Source organism: Rhamphochromis longiceps, linkage group LG17 (assembly GCF_057381845.1).
Source record: "Rhamphochromis longiceps isolate RC_006_pf linkage group LG17, R_longiceps_female_GT1.1, whole genome shotgun sequence".
Classification (NCBI taxonomy): Eukaryota; Metazoa; Chordata; class Actinopteri; order Cichliformes; family Cichlidae; genus Rhamphochromis; species Rhamphochromis longiceps.
The window spans coordinates 30,330,893-30,349,828 of NC_140573.1; the positions used below are offsets into that span (position 1 = coordinate 30,330,893).

General features: G+C 42.2%; 1 protein-coding gene across 5 annotated transcripts in view; it reads right to left on the reverse strand.

The window, feature by feature from the left end:
* pcloa (piccolo presynaptic cytomatrix protein a) overlaps window positions 1-18,936 on the reverse strand; it is a 73,491-nt gene that overhangs the window by 28,105 nt on the left and 26,450 nt on the right. For all 5 annotated transcript variants that reach the window (XM_085385723.1, XM_085385722.1, XM_085385726.1 and 2 more), the window contains exons 4-5: window positions 7,925-8,122; window positions 296-4,379 (exon numbers count right to left, since the gene is read on the reverse strand). In XM_085385723.1, the coding sequence (XP_085241849.1) occupies window positions 296-4,379; window positions 7,925-8,122 (4,282 nt within the window). The remainder of the gene's footprint in view (window positions 1-295; window positions 4,380-7,924; window positions 8,123-18,936) is intronic.

The window sequence follows — 18,936 nt, forward strand, 5'->3', positions numbered from 1 at the left end:
CCCAGTATTACAGAATTATTAATTGTTGCAGCAAGCCATGCCTTGTTCAAATAATGAAAAAAGGTGGAAGACCAAAAAAAACTCCAATGAGGTTCAACAAAGTAACAGCATGCAGGTACATGCAAAAAATATAATGGTAAAACAAAAAAAATGATTAAAAAAAAGAAAAGAAAAAATGTCCATGCAAAACAAAATAAAAACAAAAAGTAGCCATTATTTCCACATTAGCCATGAATAAGTGGAAGCAGTTCAAAGTGACATTTAAGTGACAGGTCTGCAATGTCACTGCACTGACCTGCATCAGAAATCTTTGCTGAGGTAAGATCTACTGCACCTTCAGTTGTGCCACTGAAATTATAGCTGTTTTTACTCTTGTAAATGAAGAGACCAGCCTCTGCTAGGTTAGTATCTGACATAGAAGGTTTAATTCCACCAAACCCTCTCATGCCATAAGGCGACCTGTCATACTGATAGTGGTCGTCACGATATCCAAAGCGATCTTCAGGCAAGGGTGTGGTAGGTTGGTGAGTTGCACAACTTCCTGCAAATGGAAGCTTGTACACAACATCACAACATACAGCTCTTTTCCCTGCAGTCAGATCCACTGGTTTGCCATCGTCTGTGATTACAGCTGTAACCACTTCGGTAGACGCAGTATCCACTGAAACCACAGTGTTGAATGGTTTATTTGTGCTAAGGTCAACAGCTCCTGACACTGTGGTTGTGCCATTAGTTAATCCATTAGCAATACAACTTGCAACAGAAGCGGGTGCAATTGTTACAGGGGTGGCCTGGAGTGTTCCTCCACTCGTACTAGATCCAACTGAGAGATTAATAGGGATCTCAGCAGTAGCATGAGTAGACGGCTGAGAATCAATTGGTCGATAAATAATTTGAGAAACGGGTTCAAATGATTTGTTTTTTGTTAGCTGAAGGGGTACTGAAGAGGTCAAAGAGGTGTCCAAGTTGTCGCGTCGCTGGATTGTGGCAGCACAGGTCACGATGGTAATGCTATCAGTTACTATAGAAACTGTAGATGATTCAGCACTGAGGTTGACCACAGGGGACTGCACTGCACTGCTGTGACGACTGACATCAGTCGTAAGGGACTGATGTCTTGAGTCTGGACCAGCAGACAGATCCACACCACGTGTGGTTGATTCTGGATCCACTTTCATAGTCCTAAGATCTACCACCTCAGAAGGTTGAATAGCCTGTCCATTCTGTGCTGGCAACTGGGGCATAGGCTTCTGCATTGATATTGGGAGACCATTTGCCCTTGGAGCTGGCACTGGTGGTGGTGTCCTTTCATGAACAACAGAGACAGTGGTCCTTTGGACTTCTGTGGTAACCACTTGAGAGATGAGGTTGGGCATCACCACAGGTGGCTGTGCTGAGGCTGATATAGCCTCAATTATATGACAAGAGCTAGATACATGTTTTTCAGGCCCACAAATTTCTTGACTTTCAATGGATTCTGTGACTCGTGTATATGCCAGAGGCACCCTGGTTGTTTGAGGAGGTGTTTGTTGCTGCTGCTGCTGCTGTGAATATGGTTGAGGTTGAGGCTGCTGATGGTGGTATGTCTCAGGCTGAGCTTGCCATGAAGGAGATGCTGGACCAGGGCTAGAGGGAGCATGAGTGGTAACACTATCTACAGGAGAGCTAGGCTGAGATGGCAGAGTGATGACCACATATGTGTCACGAAGATTGCTGGCATATCTTGGAGAAGAAGGAGACTTTGGTGATGGTTGAAACATTTTGCTTTCAGAAGTGGGGCTTAGATTAAGGGCTATGTCACTAGGACCTGTGGGAAGTACAGAGGGTCTTTGTGGATGTGGGGCATGGGCAGGTGATGAAGGCTGTGAGCCAGGCTTTGGTGCAATTGGTGGTTTAACACCATGTCCTGGTTTGTGGCTATCCCCAATTCCAACGGGGATGGATGGCTTTGGGGGTACAGGAGGGGGAACATGAGGTTTGTATGTTGAAGTAACTACTTGTCTTGTAGGTGATGCTTGAGCTGTAGTCATAGTCACTGTCTCTTGCCTTACTGGAGCTGCTGAAGCCTGAGGTGGAAGTGGAACTGGAGCTTTCCTGGGAAACACAGTAGGTTTTGGAGGAGTAGGAGGAGGGAGCGGCGGTGCAACAGGTTCTTCTGTTTTTTCCTGAGAATTAGCCCTACGCAGGACAGTTGGCTTCGGGGGCACAGGTGGGGCAGTTGATACTACACTTGGTATACCAGGTGTATACTGGGGGACTGTAGGCAAGGGTGATACACTGGCAATCACAGGAGCTGATGTTTTTGTAGATGCACTAGTCAAGTCCACAATATCACCTTGGGTTGCTTTGATTGTGGTTTCAGGTTGCTGATCTGATGTGGGTGATGGAAACGTTTCTTTCACAGGCTCAGTTTCCATTGCTGATGAGACATCTGATACAGGATTTTTCTCCACTTCCTTTTTAGGTATAATTTCATCATCAGAAGATAACTCTCCTGAAGAGCACTGCGTTACTTTTAAGTCTGGAATAGGGTGGAGTGCCTTTCTAGATGCAGTGGCTTCTACTTTTGGCTCATGCTGAGTTGGACTTGTTCCAGGAGTCAGGACTCTTTTCATTAGCTCTTCATAGGCAGTTTCAGCATCCAACAATGGCTTCCCATCCATGTCTAATGTTATTGTACTGCTTTTGGAAACAGTAATATCAGCAGGTTGTAGCACAATTTCTGGGTTAGTGCTTTCCTTTTTTGCCTGCATATTTTGGTATTCCTGCTCCAGCTGCATGAATTCCTTTCTTTTCTTTATCATGTCTTCATAAACTTCATCTGGCGATCGCAGCTTTTTGGGCTGAGTGGGAACAGTAATCTTCTCTGTGTCCTCGAGATCAGCTGTCGAATTGTCAATAAGAGATGCATATGCATAATCTTCGATGAGCATGCCTCCATATAGGGACTCTTTTTCTGGCTGAATTTCACCTTTGTCAGCTGTTGGAGACTTGGCCCTCAGCATTATCTCCTCATAGGCTTCATCAGCAGATCTGAGAGGTTTTTTCTGTGGTTTATCAATATTTTGATCATCTGTTGGGGAGTGAAGAGATACAGACATGGGCAGCTGATAGGTTTTCTGGACTGCCGCAATCTTTGCAGCATGGATTTCCAATCCTTCAGGATCTGATTCAATACTGGGTGAAAAGTCTGAGCAAGATGATCGTCTAATCTCCTCCATTTCAGCTTCCTGCCTCTGCTCTTCAGTTGGTGAGGCATCTTCAATAGGGGAAAGGTTGCTTGGCGGTGTCTTTTGATGCTCTCGCCTCCTCTGGGCTCGAATCTCATCTTTATCTTTTTTGGATTTTTTCCCTGAGCCCTTCTGTTTTTCTTGCTCCCTGAGCAGCTCCTCCTCTTCCCGTAACTCTTCTTCCTCAGAAGAGTCTTCGATAGTTGGCAGCATTTGACCAGGTTGTCTGTGTTTGGCTTTCCTGTGCTGTTTACCTTCACCACTGCGGATATGGCTCGGACTACTGCTATCACTGTCTTCATCCAGTGATGAGAGGGATGTTGGGGAAGTTCCAGGAGTGAAGCTGGACGCATGTAGACTGGAAGACCCCTCACCTCTAGACCGATCATCTGGAGAATCTGTCAGGCTTTCCATTTCAGGCTCTCCATCATCATTGGGTATAGACACAGGGCTGCTAGTTGTATTCAGCTCCATAGTTTGGAATTTGCGAACTGCAGTACCACTTTGTTGCTTCCCTTCTTTTGTTTCTGCTTCCATATCTTTGTTTATATCAGGTTTATCCACTAAAGTACCAAATTCCTTATCTTCATCATCTGGGCTTATGGTGCTTTTCTTGGTAAGCCGTCTGACTTTCCCTGTCGTGCCCTTCTCTACAGTTTCTGTTTTCTTTTGTTCCTTTTGTTTCTTCTCGTCCTCTCTGATCTTTCGCCGAACTAGGTTTTCCTCATCAGATTGTGAAGCATCTTCATTCTCACTCATTTCCATTATCTGTTTTCGGATAAATTCTTCATCATCTCCTGACATAGGGCTTTCTTTTCCAAAGCTTTCACTGCTATCGTCCAGGGAATCTGCCTTGACATCCATGGGCACAAGGAGCTTTTTCTTTGTGGTACCATTGCCGTTCTTATCAGAAACCACTCTGTCCTCTTCTGAGCTAGGAGAGTCAGGTGAGAGAGGAAGCACTTCTAATTTACGCCTGGCCTTTAGAGTGTCTGTTTTTTTCTCCTCTTCTTGTGTGGTTGCCTGGGCCTCAAGGATGGGCAGGACAGTGCTTTCTAGCTTTGCTAGGTCTGATGGGCTGGTTGGGCTGCCTTCCTTGACAGCTGCTTCTTTAATTCCAGGCTCTTTCAAGGTCTCCACTGTTTTCACCTGATGAATAAAAAAAACAAACTTTTTCAGTATATATGCTTAATTTCTGACAATTACGAAGACAGTTGTTTTAAACATGCAAGTTCATATGAATTTAGGAATGACAGGAATGAAAAATGAAGATTTAAAATATATTTCAGGAGTTAATAGGAATGACTAGTGTGGGGTATTTTCGACAATGACCATATGAGAGCAAAACCTTGAACTATTATCCAGCTCTTACTATTCCACTTTTCAGGAATGTCATATGCTTAATGAGTAATCCAAACATTAAACTGTATATTTAACAATTTAGACATACATTGTTTAATTTGGCACAAAATTAAGTGAGCATTTTTATTATAATTAATATCTTTGTGTACTTGAAGTAGATAATCATGGTATTGTAATGTAATGACTCATTGTGTTTCAATGTGTGTGTAATAACATGTCAGCTCATTTAACTAGCTCTTTGGAAGTGTCTACTACTGTATTTCCCTCATTTGTGCTTCTTCTATTTTAACATGTGAGTAATATTGCTTTCACTATCTGTCATTCATTTGGCACAACAAGAAGTCATTAAAAGCAACTCTGATACATCAAATTAGCTGAGGAGGAATCTATTTAGTGTAGCAGCATGTTTTTAAAGAAATATTAATAGTTGGTCCAAGATTATCAATAATTTTATTGCAAGGTGAAGCAGTAGGATATATTGTTCTACCAATACTTCATTCAACCTCTAGTAAAACCCATCTGGAATGAACAATTTTTCATTTCCTCCAACTGTAAATTCTTGTTTTGTATTTAAGTTATTTAAGTTTTTTTGTTTTTGCAATGGTCAAGCAGTTCTGAAAGATCATTTTTTCTAATCTACCTCTACATCTGCTAAATACTATGGTCACCTCAGAAAGTTCGGCTTCATCATTGAGTTTTTCAAGGGGCTCCTTTTCCTCCTCCACGTTAGTGTTTTCCTCCTTCGGGTTGCTGTCCTGCTCACTTACTACAGAAACTGGGATTTCAGGTTCTGTGACAGGAGCTGAAGATACTGATAGAGGCACACCTCCATTTTCAAAAGCTGTCTCTGATACTTCATCCTTCTTTGATATTGCATCCTCGCCTACATCAAACTCTGCAGTGCCTTCTTTGTCGCACACTGCGTTTGCCTCTGATACTGAAATAGTTGTCTGCATGTTGCCAGCAACAGGTTGTGACTCATCGTCTTTTTTGTCACATTCTGCTTCGTTCTTCTCTTTGATTGACAATTGCTCATCGCCGCCTGTCACAGCTGATGTATCTTCCTCTGCTTCGTGTTGATTTTCAGCAATACTCTTTGTCTTTTGTGAGCCCATCTCTGACTCATCTTGGAAAAGGTTCCCCTCACTGGCTTGATCGCTGACATTTGTCTTACTGGTAACAGCTGAGGATAACGCGCTGTCTACACTTTGCACTGGCACCTCATTGACCATTTGTGGCTCTTCGAAGTCAGGGGGTGGTGGAACAGAGATAACCGTTGCATTGTCAGATTTATTATCTGATTTTAACACCGTGGCTTCGGGTGTGCACTCTTCTTCGACCACAGTCTTTCCTTTCTCCTGTGACTTCTCTGACAAACAGCATGCTGTTTCAATAATGCTCTCCTCAGCTGGCTCATTCTTTGTTCCTGCTTTTATCTTGTTCTGTATATCTATTTCTTCTTTTGGCATTTCCTCTGGAACAGTTGCAGCCGGCTCTAATCCCGTTGCAGATTCCTTCTTGTCGAGAAGAGGAGACGAATTTTCTGTATTAGTAACATTCTGTTCCAGAGGTTTCTGGTTAGTTTCATTATGAACTGTATTCTCCTCATTTTCTTTTTCTTCAGCAGCTTCCTCGTCATCAGGTTTTACCTCAGTAGTTATCGGTACACATGCATTTGTTTTAATCTCAACTGTTCCCTCATCAGCTCCCTCAGGTGCTTTCTGCGCTGTTGTGTCTACCTCATTATTAAGTTCCTGAGAAACTTTATTTTCAGCGATGTTCTCCTCATTTGATTTCTCCACAGCTTTCGTTTCTCCTTCAAACTGAGCAACAGGAGAGGATTTATCTGCCAGATCAAGTAATGTGGGCTCCTGATCTTTTTCTGACTGTTCATTTTTCACTTCGTTTGCCTGACCTTTTCCCTCTGAAGCTGAGACAGGATGGTTTTCTGATACTGCAGAAGAAATTTCAGGTTCTGCACTTGCTGCCTGTTTTTGTTTTAATTCTTCATCAGCTTTATCAGGTTCAGGGACATCAACTTGTTCAACAGGGGACGCAGAGTTTTTCGGTTCTACTTCTGCACTAACATCACTCTTGACATTAGGTGTTGTTCCACTGTCAGGTGGAGTGTGATCTGCTGGAGTAACTTGTGGTTCACCTATCAGGGGTTTCTCGGCTAAAACCTCTGTTGTTTTCTCCTCTTTCACACTTGCAGCTGTAGTATCAGGTTGAGCAGGAGCTGTTTCCTGTCTAACTGCTTCAGGGATCAAAGCAGGCTTTGGCTCAGCTGCATTTGTTGTCACTTCTGGATGCTTTTCTTGACTGGGTTCCACTTTCTTACTATCTGCCAGGGGAGCGGCAGCCTCACTTTGCGTAATCTCGGGATTTGGCTCAGTTTCTGCCCCAGCAGGGTCTGTTGTCTTGTCTAAACCTGCATTACTCAATGGATTTTGTGTCTCACCTTCCACAGGGAGAGAAAGGTCCTCTGTGGGTTTCTCAGAACTACTCTGATGTTGCACAACTGCTGGGATTTCACTGACAGTTGCACTCTGTGCTTGTTGCTCATCATTAGCTATCTCTGTACAGGGATGAGGATGGTCCTCTGATTCTTTCTCAGAGCTACTCTGTTGTTGCTCAGCTGCTGGGAGTTCACTGACAGTTTGTTGATCAGAATCAAATGGCTCTTTCCCTGGCTGAGGGGGATCCTCTGCTATTCTCTCAGAGCTGTTTTGCTGTTCCTCAGCTGGTGGGGCTACATGGGTACTATCAGCTAAACTCTCTGAAACAGGAACTTCTTTCTCAGGGTAGATGGCATTCTCATCTTCTTCTTGTTGTTCTGTTGTCTGTGGTGGGTCATGCGAACTGTTCTCAGGAGGAGGAGTGCTATGATTAGGTGAAATTACCGCACTATCAAGCTCAGCCTCAGGGGGTGCTAATTTGGTCTCAGAAGTTGGTGGGGTTAGGTTTGCTGGTTCTACTACTGGAACCTCTTTCTCAGGGTGAATAGTATGCTCATCTGCTAGTGTTTGATTTTGTTCTTTTGAGTGTAAACCATTCTCAGGAGAAGGAATACTATGATTAGGCGAAATCAGTGCACTCTCAGGCATGGAGTCAGTAGGGGTTGTGGTCACTACTTTGGTTTCAGAAGCTTGTGGGGTTAGGTTTGCTGGTTCTACTACAGGAACGTCTTTCTCAGAAAGAATAATATTCTCATTTGCTAGTGTTTGGTTTTGTTCTTTTGATTGTGAACTGTTTTCAGGAGGAGGAATACTATGATTAGGTGAAATTAGTGCACTATCAGGTGTTGATTCAGAGGGGGTTGTGGGCACTACCTTGGTCTCAGAAGCTGGTGGGGTTGGCTCTGCTGGTTCTACTACAGGTTTGCTATCTACAGCAGCAGGGGGAGGTGTGGAGGAGGGAACAGGACCAGGAGGCTGCTTCTTCGGGGAAGCCATGGATGATGGTGAAACATCTCCCAGCTGGCCTGACATCGCTCTTTGAGTTTGACAGGTGAGGCAAAGCCATTCTTTCTGTAAGACAAACATTAAAAAAACACTGTTAGTAATTTTGCCTGAATGTTTTTACAACCCAAAGTCCAACTGTGTAGCATCCCCTCTTCTTGTGAGGGAAGAGACAATATGCGGCTCTAAAACCAATATATATACCTTTCAGCATTGATGGCTGGCATCAGATGCAAGCTTGAGAACTGATCTGTCCTCTTTAGTCCTCTTAGAGAACACAGCGTCCAAAGAGACTTTTAAAATTCGATTAATCTGACCTGACCACAGAATATTTTTCCATTTTACATCAGTTCATTTTAAATGAGTTCTGGCACAGAGAAGACAGCAGTGTTTCTGGATCATGCTCACATATGGCTTCTTTTTTGCATGACAGAGCTTTAACCTACAGTTGCGGATGACACAGTGAACCACGTTCTCAGACGGAGATTTCTGGATGTGTTCCTGAGCCCATGCAGGGATTTCCATGACAGAGTCAGGCTTGTTTTTAATGTTGTGCCTTGTTCCTTGCCCACATAGATTTGTATACTGTAAGCTATTCAAAGTCTTTACAATTTTGAGGAACAGTATCCTTATTATTAATTGTTCTACAATTTAGAAACTGTTTTGCAGGTTGGTGAGACTCTGCCCAAAAGATGCTCTTTTTATCATTATAATTCTAACACTGTGAAACAAAATGTTTCTGCACATTTAAAATGTCACTGTGACAAGTTACCCTGTGACAGTATAACTTCTATTTTCAAGGGGAGCTTTTACTTTTGTGGGACTTAAGAGATAGGTCCATGCATAATGCATAGTAATGGGACCAGGGGTTTACCAAGGCATGTCAGAAAGGGTTGGGTGGCCGATGCAGACATTTATGAGGCAAACTAAGCACAGAGACTGCATTATTATAGGTTTTGCTGTGTATGTGTACAAGTATATATGAACATAAACAGTGCATCTGTATCAGCAGAATTTTTGCATCTGTTGTCATCAGCAAAATGTTAATTAAACACTTCAAACATTAGCAATTTCAGGGGTACTGGTTTAGTTTACCAGTTACCTAACATGGAGGTCCAAGTTTGAATCCACCCTGTTACTATTTACTACTGGGGCTGGGCGATATGACCCAAAATTCATATCTCGATATTTTTTAGCTGGATGGCGATATAAGATATATATCTCGATTTTTTTTTTAAAGCCATAAGTTAAGAACAAAAAGAGAGTTCCTAGTCACACTGTGTCCCAGATGTCACACGGGCACTTTTATTTACATACAGCGTAGATGTACATGAAGAAATTACTCAAAAATAAATTATCAGCATTTATTAACCCTTGTGTGGTGTTCGTATTTTTGTTACTCAGCCAGTGTTCATGGGTCTGGTGGACCCGCTAGAGTTTTGGCTTTCCAAATTAACACTATCAAACAATTTTATGTTAAATTACTCAACAGATGTTTACTTCATCCCAATTACAAGACATATGAACAGCAAACATGGTTAATTTTTTCCCTTTACCTTTGTTAGATCACATTTATGAATTAATGTGCTTCTCGTTTTTCTTTTATATAAAATGTTATAAATAAATCAGTTATAATCAAGTGGAGTGAGTGGAAAGACACAACACATTTACACGTGAAAAAATAATTAATTGTTTAATTTTTCTTTTGAAAAAAACTGAACACGGGTCTCACAGACCCGAACACCATACAAGGGTTAAATAATCATGGTCCATAAATAAAAGAAAACAATGTTGTTTTTGTGCATAACAAAAAGCTCACAATTGTGCAGTCAAAATGTAAACTAATAGACGCTGAGCATAATAACAAAGAGACAGATTTCACAGCTGCACCACGTCTCTGAACAGGTGCCATTTGTGGTCCTTATACACACACAGTACGTATCACTCCGCGAGGCTCCTCCCCGGTAGCCGTAATCCTCCGACAATCCATCAAGCGTTGCAGCTCCGTAGCTTAGCAAAGTCATACTAAAACATTTTTTGACAGATTGCTGAGCGCTGTGTACCACATAAAATCGGTTCGCGGTCAGTAAGCACAACCAGAATTCATACATAAGGCGCGATTTTTGAGAAAATGAAAGGATTTTAGGCCGTGCAGCCCCTCCGGGCTGCATGTCGTTAGCGCGGTTAGCTCGCTAACACGTTGACGCCGTCCAGCCCCACGCACGGTAACTCGCTAACAGAGATTTTCCTCTTTCATCTTGTCATTGCCTGCAGGTGAAGCTATGGGGGAGGGGGAGTTGTGTTCAGTGAAGGAGAGGCGAGGCCGAGTAACGTTGCGTAGAGACAAAAGTGGACGAAAGAGAGGCAAACCTGCGGCTCCACAAGTATAATTATAACGTAACATAGACTATATCGATATAAACGATATTGTCACATCTTATATCTCGTATGAAAATATATCGATATTTTTAAAAAACTCGATATATCGCCCAGCCCTATTTACTACATATCTTTCCCCCAGCTTTCCTGTCTTCTCTCCACTGTCCTATTGCAAAAAAGCTCCCTCCTCACCCCCCCTTCCTACTTAGCTAGCACGTTTTCCAAAGATTCTCAGCTTCTTAAATATGTCATTTACCTTCATTACATCTCTAATATGATTGTGATACACAAAAAACTGTAAAGAATATTTTTTTGCAATATTTTCGCAATAACTTCCTGCTTAAAATTGCATGGGATGTAATTCTGGAAGACGACACGTGCTGACATAACTCTAACTTCTAATGTGTTGTCTCTGAGCTCCAATAAAGCTCTGCTGGAATGCCAATCCTATTATGGCTGGGTTGTCCTGGGCACTCATGTAAACAGAGGACACTTGGGGAGCAAGGAACTATTTAATGTAGGGACACAAGACCAGAACAAGTAGTCTGGAAAAGCAAAAAACAAACAAACAAACCACAAAACACCTCATTTCACATTTTGCCAAGTGCACTGATATTCTTCTGTGAACCTCTCTTGTGAATGTCTTCGCCTGGCTTAGCAGCAGGGTTTATGCTAAATTCATAAAAGATCACAGGCTGTATGCTAAGCCATGCAGCAGACAAGCCACCTCTGTCCAAGCGCAGACAGAGAGAAAGAAACAAGGAGATGGGAGGGGAGGAGAGAAGATGACAGAGGGAATGTTGCAGCAGCACAGTCAGATTAAATAAGACATGATATGCCATGTTTTAGACCTTGCCTATAAAATAAACCTTACTCTTGTACCGTACTGTACACTTTACCCGAAATGACAGTTGGGTATTGTAACTCACGAAGGAACAATATTTTAGTATATATGAAATAGCAACTCAAAAATGATATTACTGCATGTGTGTATGTCCAAGTATTATCCATTTGACCTCTTCTGTGGGTCCCTGCTCAAACAACTTGAGACAGGAGCTCCTCCGGCTTGAGGGCTGCATCAGTTAAACCAGAGAGGGCAGGCTCTGATAGCTGGAGTGATGGCCGCCGATAGGAAATGCAGGAAATCAACTCAGACTGTCGGTCAGCCTCAGCCACTTCACAGCCAGTCATCACCAACGTTATCAAGACATCAGAGCTGGAACACCTACAGCTATTACTGCTCCTTTTAATACACTTACTGTAATCATTGTGTCTCTTATAGCTAGTGAGATAAACCAAACCAAGCCTTTTAAGCCTTGAATCACTGCCCCATTGAATTAAATGTGCTAATTTTATCTACAATACAACTCACTGGCAATCTCAAATGCAGTTCCGATCTTACAGTTATCCCTCTGAAAAGCAGTCAATAAATTGTACCTCTAGCTTTATACAAAACTAGACAAGGCAACTTTGTCACTGCAGATGTCAGAACCTTAATACACATCCCAGATGTCCTTTGGCCCCAGAAAATATGTAGTGAATAAGTAACTTCGGTATCTGAGTTTTGGCTTAGCATATGCCTGACAAAATGAGCAACTTGGGCTCTGGTAAGTAACAAGGGACAGAGTATTCTCAAACTTATTTAGCAAAAGAAAACTAGAAGTCAGACTGTAATACTTCATTCACAGTCATCATCTATTTCTACCATCAGGAAAGATTTCTCACGGGTCTCAGCAAAGTCATCACAAATTCTATTTACAGGGTGATGAAACAGCATCTAAATTAGCAAGAATCTTACACTACTCTCTGAGACTCACCACGTAATCAAGCCATCTCATCTCATGGTGAAACCTGAATTAGTCACGAAAGCAGTCTTTGTGTACTAGTGCATTTAGACTTGTGTGTAATGGACAAACTGGCCTCAGACTGTATGACAACTGTATATCCATGTACATGAAAAATGATGAACATCAATCGACAGCTTCCATTCTCTGACTAAATCACAAAGGGCCAGAATCTGTTTCACAGCAGGAAGTAGTTGGCATTAGCTGCTTTCTTATTTCAGATTAGAGTGTGCATGACGCAGAACAGGTGAGAACTTCTTACTTGTTGGGAATTCAGTGGGAATATTACCTGTACTATTTCTACATCAGCACAAATCCAATGAGTTGAACACACTAGGGAAGTTCAAACTGCATCAGGAATTTGTGATGTCACGAGAACCAAGAAGAAAGTTCAGGGTCTCCGTTTACAGTGCAAAACTACTGAGCTACTGCTGATTTCTTATTTTATTAGAATTTTTTTTAAAGTGGTCTTGAGAAATAGTGAAGGTCTTGCAGTGCTTTTCTTTGGATACTGGGTGTTTTTTCACCCATTGTCAGTCCAGTCTTGTACCTGACCTTTTTTTCTTGGTTTTTTTTCTTTTTTATTCCCTTGTTTGCCAAACCACTTAATGCTGACTGCTGAGTCATTCAAGCATAAAAAGGTACCTCACTCAAGGAAAAAAAACAGTATTCCGTCTGCAAGCAAGTTGGCGAAGAATCAATTTCAAAATCTATCTTTAGGCATTCTTTTACTTGCAGCCTGTCACAAAACAAGAGGCAAAAGGTTTTACTGAGTGATTAATCCAAATTTGAACATTTTGATTCAAAGTGCCATCAACATGTATGGAGAAGGCCAGGACAGAGGTACAACAGTGAAACCCTATAGCAATTTGGAAAAAATGGTGGAGGTCCATCGTCATGTCATGGTTTGAGGTTGTTGGGGATCATGCCATGACAATTTGATTCACCATATAAGATCATCTGGAAAGGGCCTGATTGGCAGCAGTATGACAATGATGCCAAACACTGCCAATGAAGTAAAAGCATACCAGGATAGAAAAGCCTACAATGGAACACTGTCAGTCATGGATTGGCCTCCTCGGGCCCGGACCTCAAAATTATTGAACCGTGTGGAATTATTTTCACAGAGAACAACACAAAAACCAGCCAACATCCAAGGAAGAGCTTTAAATGTCTTTCAAGGAGCCTGGAGAACTATTCCTGAAACCTACTTGAAATCGAAAGGAATCTTACCTAAGAGAGTTCAGGTAAAAGTGTGGAAAAATAAAGGTGGACAAATAGAGGTCTAACAGTTTGCAAATCTGATCGGGTGTGAAGTTGGTCCTGTCCTCCAAGGAGCTGTCTTCTTGTTAGACCTCTGCCTCACCACTACATATTTCAAGTACAACGAAGGCTTTTACAGACAAAAACATGGCTGTGCCATGGGCTCCCCCGTGTCACCTATTGTAGCCAACCTTTACATGGAGGAAGTGGAAAGGAAGGCTCTTGGCTCTTTCAAAGGAAGAGTAACCAGCCACTGGTACAGATATGTAGACGACACCTGGGTCAAAATCAAGACACAAGAAGTGGAATCCTTCACTGCGCACATTAACTCTGTGGATAAAAACATCAAGTTCACCAGGGAAGACACAAAGGACAACTGTTTGCCTTTCCTGCACTGCGCTGTGCACATTGAAGAGAATGGCAAACTCAACATCGAAGTTTACCGGAAGCCCACACACACGGACCAGTACCTCCTGTTCGACTCCCATCACCCTCTGGAACACAAACTTGGAGTAATTAGGACCCTACACCACCGGGCAGAACATGTTCCCTCTAAGCCTGAAGGAAAAAAGAAGGAACACACACATGTAAAGGAAGCACTCAAAACGTGCGGCTATCCTAAATGGGCGTTCTTAAAGTCAGCAAAGAGGCACAGAAAAGAAGATCAGACACCAGCGAGGGAGGATAAGAAAGACAGGCGCAACAACATTGTCATCCCCTATGTAGCTGGTGTATCAGAAAAACTCAGGAGAGTTTTCTCCAAGCACGACATCCCAGTGTATTTCAGACCCAGCAACACGCTCAGACAAAAACTGGTTCACCCGAAAGACAAAACACCAAAACACAGACTTAACAATGTGGTGTATGCTGTACAGTGCAGCGAGGAATGCTCAGACCTCTACATTGGAGAGACCAAACAGCCACTTCACAAGCGCATGGCACAACACAGAAGAGCCACCTCCACAGGACAAGACTCAGCAGTCCATCTGCATCTTAAGGATAAAGGACACTCTTTCGAGGATGCCAATGTTCACATTTTGGACAGAGAGGACAGATGGTTTGAAAGAGGAGTGAAAGAAGCCATCTATGTACACTGTGAGCGACCATCTTTGAACAGAGGTGGTGGTTTACGACACCAACTCTCTGCCATCTATAATCCAGTTTTGAGATCCCTTCCCAGACGCCTTAACGCCCACTCACATCCTGGGCCATCTGATCTCAGGAATTCGCATGATAAGGTGGGGCCAGGTTTCACAATGAACTCACCCGAAACTCTGGCTGATTGGGACCCACACCCAGTTTCACACCTTGGCTCAGGCGATTAGAGGATCATCAGGGGGTCCTTTTGTCCCTCTGTGGGGGGATACTCCCACTAGGTTCATATCTGGGACTCTCCACCATTTGACCTTAGAACTGAAGAAGCTTCTCGGATGAGAGGTGAAACGTCTTCAAGTAACTTAAAGAAGTCCAGACGCTTTTCTTTGCAAGCTCCTTTGACTACGATGACCTGGATGACTGAGAACCTTCACAGACAAAAATAAAGGTGGTCATACCAAATATTGACTTTCATTATTTCATTATAACTGCCTTTTATCCTTTACTTCCATGTGTGTTGTCATGTTTCAATAGACTGCTGGACCTACTTTCTATTTTCCTTACTAAATATAGAGAAAGGAAAGATGGCTGAAGAGTTTTGCACAGTACTTTATCTATCCACAAAAACAAAACCAAAAAATCTGAATTTTTTACATAATGATCTTTTCTACATCAGCTTTCAAATAAATATGACATGCCTCTGTAAGATAGCTGTGATGGCTTCTGCAAATCGCATCATGGATGATTCATGTAACCTAGGGAGTCACTCACGCACATCACCGTCAAGGATTTTCTGATATCACGTGGGCACCAAAGAGCTGACAAACACTAACACCCACAAAGATGAATTTGTGGCAATGTTGTTGAAATGTATATACTCAGATAAAAAGCATAAAAAACCTTGGAAAATAAATACAAACTCCCTCTCTCTTCCTACATGAAGCTCTCAAACAAGCACGAGCTCAAACATGAATGAATCATGACAGACTCAGAAATTTTCCATCTCCGTCAGGCTTCCTCCAAGGACGGAGAAAGAAGACAAACTGAAAACCGCAGACAGGAATCAGATGCTGGGACGAGGCTGACCATACCCATGTTAGGTTATTGTCTCCAACTGGGAGTAGGAGTGTTGTGAAGGTCGGCGCAGCTCTTTGATTAACACGAAGGATCCTATGAGGGTTTGGCTCATCTAAATTTAGACAGCGCTTGGCCCACAGACTTGGTGAAGTCGCTTCCTCTTACCACTGCCTGCACTTTACACATTCTTGGACATATCCACACATACATATACTTTTCGTGTATTTTGATGAGATTTCTTTCTATGACTTTTCCTCTGAACTTCAGAAGCGTCGTTTTAAACAGATGATTTAGAGGAAGATGGGACAGATGGATAAAACAGATGAAAGGGAGGCAGTGGAAAAAAGACTGATAATGTTGGGTTAGATGCAAGACAGGATGAAAGAATGAGGGGAAGATGATAAGTAGGGAGAATAACAGTCAAGGCTATAGGCAGAAGGAGAAAATGAACATAATAGAGCACACTGAAGGACAAGCTGAACAGTAAAGGGAAGGAGCTTAATGACCATTGGAAATGACTCAACATCAGCTACTGCCAACAAGCTTAACGTTATCACCCTGTATATCTGCAAATCAACTGCCAAGAGGACAGGACAAGCTGCAGTTTGTGACTGCCCAGAATGACTTTAAAATGTTACACTAGAGATTGTGAATGCTTTTGACGTCATTTGTACATACATTGGCAAAAGTTCCTGCCATTCTTCCAGGTTAACGCCTCTTCATCAGCTTTTTTTTTTGTAGTGTCTTTTCATTAATTAGGTTTTCCTTTATCATATGCAGACTGTAGAGATAGTTCCATATTGCAGTTAACTTGCCTCATGTCTTTATGTCAAGTAGATGATCATTTTCATCCTGGTTACTCTCATTGCTCTCATCATCTTGGTTAGCTGATTTTAAAAAGTAAAATGCGCTAAAACACCCTCTATTTCTCTAAAAAATAAGATGCATCGGAGTTGTTTCCACCACTGTAATTTTTCCTTAAGCATGCGAATTAAAAGGTGCTCATGATTAGGGATGGGTACTGGTGTCCGTTCTGACATAAACGGTAGTAACCAGACCGAAAAGCAGCGCACATTTCGATGCTTTATTTCGGTGCTTTTTTTTTCCTGAGCTGTGATACACTTCTAGCCAATCATTTTACGTTTCCGAGGATAGTAGGCGGGTCCAGGTACGTACGTTCTTTTAGAGCAGAGCTACAGATTAAAAATGCCCAAGGCGAAGCGGTCAAAAGTCTGGCTGTATTTCACAGCAAAATATGCAAACTCAGCAGCCTGCAACAAGTGCTTTAAGCTGATACTGTGATACTGTCAAAGGAGGTAACACCTCGAATCCGATCAAACACCTGGCGACGCATAGCGTTTTTTTTAAAAGCCAAGAAATGCGCTGTATTTGATAGCTTGCTGCGAGACCTCACACCGAGCGCATCTACTGCGGGTGTGGTGCCTGTTATCAGACCCGGAGTTAGCAACATCCCCAAAAACACGAAGAGGAGAGTCCTGGCCCCTAGCCCTGCCAGTGTAGCAGAAATGATGACGGATGATGATGGCAGCAGCAGCCGATCTTCTCTGTGTGAGTAGCTTAATATTGTTCGTGTGGAATTTACGTTGAGTAGGCTAACCACGTTATTACATTAATGCATGTAAGGTGAACTAGCAAACATCATCATAGCTACATGCGGCTGTCTTCTTGTTTGATGGCAGATACTCCCTTCACCCTGGCCAAAAAGGCTAAAATGACCAAAGAAAAAGAGGGAAACGGCTAAACATGAGAGGTTTTTGGATAAAGTTTGTGTTTTTTCCATTGTTTAAGCACTGCTTCCAGCCAAGAGTGATACCATATATGCCCCATAGCTGCAGAAAAGGCTAACATTATTATCTTTTTACAAAAACCAGCTGAACATGAGAGGTTTTTGGACCAATTTTGTGTTCTCCATTCTTTAAGCACCGTTTGAGCACCGGCACCGTTTCAAAAGTACCGATTTGGCACCGGTATCGGATAAAACCTAAACGATACCCATCCCTACTCATGATGATGTTTCTGGGTGCTAGCAAGTTAAATTTGCCACCTTCAGAAAGAGCCAGATTAGCTGTTTCACACCCTTTCTATTCTTTATGCTTAAGCCAATACCCACCTGCTGGGGTTACCTATTCCAGTCAAGTACTGGCAAGAAAGGGGAATAAAAGGACATTTATGGGTCTATTCATTTAATATTTTAATATTAATGTTATTTTACATTTAAGCCCACAAATGAATGACATGTCTTGGCAATGGTGATATCTGGATGTATATGACCAGATAATTAGCGAAAACACAATATAATCCACTATATGAATGATAAGGTTAAAAGGCAAGAGGCTAATGCTCTTTTTGCAGCACCGCTCGTGCATGTTTCTGTCATAAAGCTCTAGCTCAAATTAAAATCTGGAAGTCTCTGCCCTTTTCCCATTGATGAGCATGCTCAGTGGCCAACTTAATTACAATTCACTAGACCGCAAGCAGCATATCACAGCATCAGCTCCTTTGCGAGCCAAAAAAGATCTTTGTTCTAATCGATGTCTCCGCGTTAAGGATGTTAACATCGTGGTCTCAATGTGTTGTATTCACACTTACATGCACAAATGTTTATGTAATTCTCAAATGAATCATGAAAGTAAACGTTACATGAGTGGTAATCGCCTTAAGGTTTGAGAACTGGGCTCGAGACGAGGAGATTGTAGGCTTTAATGACAAAATAAGAAGCAAAACCTGAGTGGGGAATTTGAATAAGTCCCATCCTGCTACCATCCTCTGGGAATGCATTTAGCAAAATGTTAGTGAAGCAGAATGTTGCAGGACAAAGTATAAGCCTACTGAGGAATATTCCCTGGATAAATGAAGGTTTAACAGGTCAATTATCCCATTATAAATACAAATCTTTTACTCAAATCAAACCTGACAGTTGACAGAAAAGAGCCTCAGTGTTTCAATTCTGTCATGACGATACTGTCAGAATATTTCATTCCACTGTGGAAGGTGAATGAAGACGAGCCGGAAGAGAGAAGGACAAAGTGTTTGTTGATGTGTAAAAAGTGGGTTTGACACAATATATATACACTTCTAGCCTAGGGATTAAGGACAGGGAGAAGTTTCAGTGCATATTCTGTGTGCATCTGTGTTTGTTTATCTAGTTTATCTCATAAACTGTCTGCATGAGTCAGCTTCTTATCGAAATCAAAAAAGTGACAG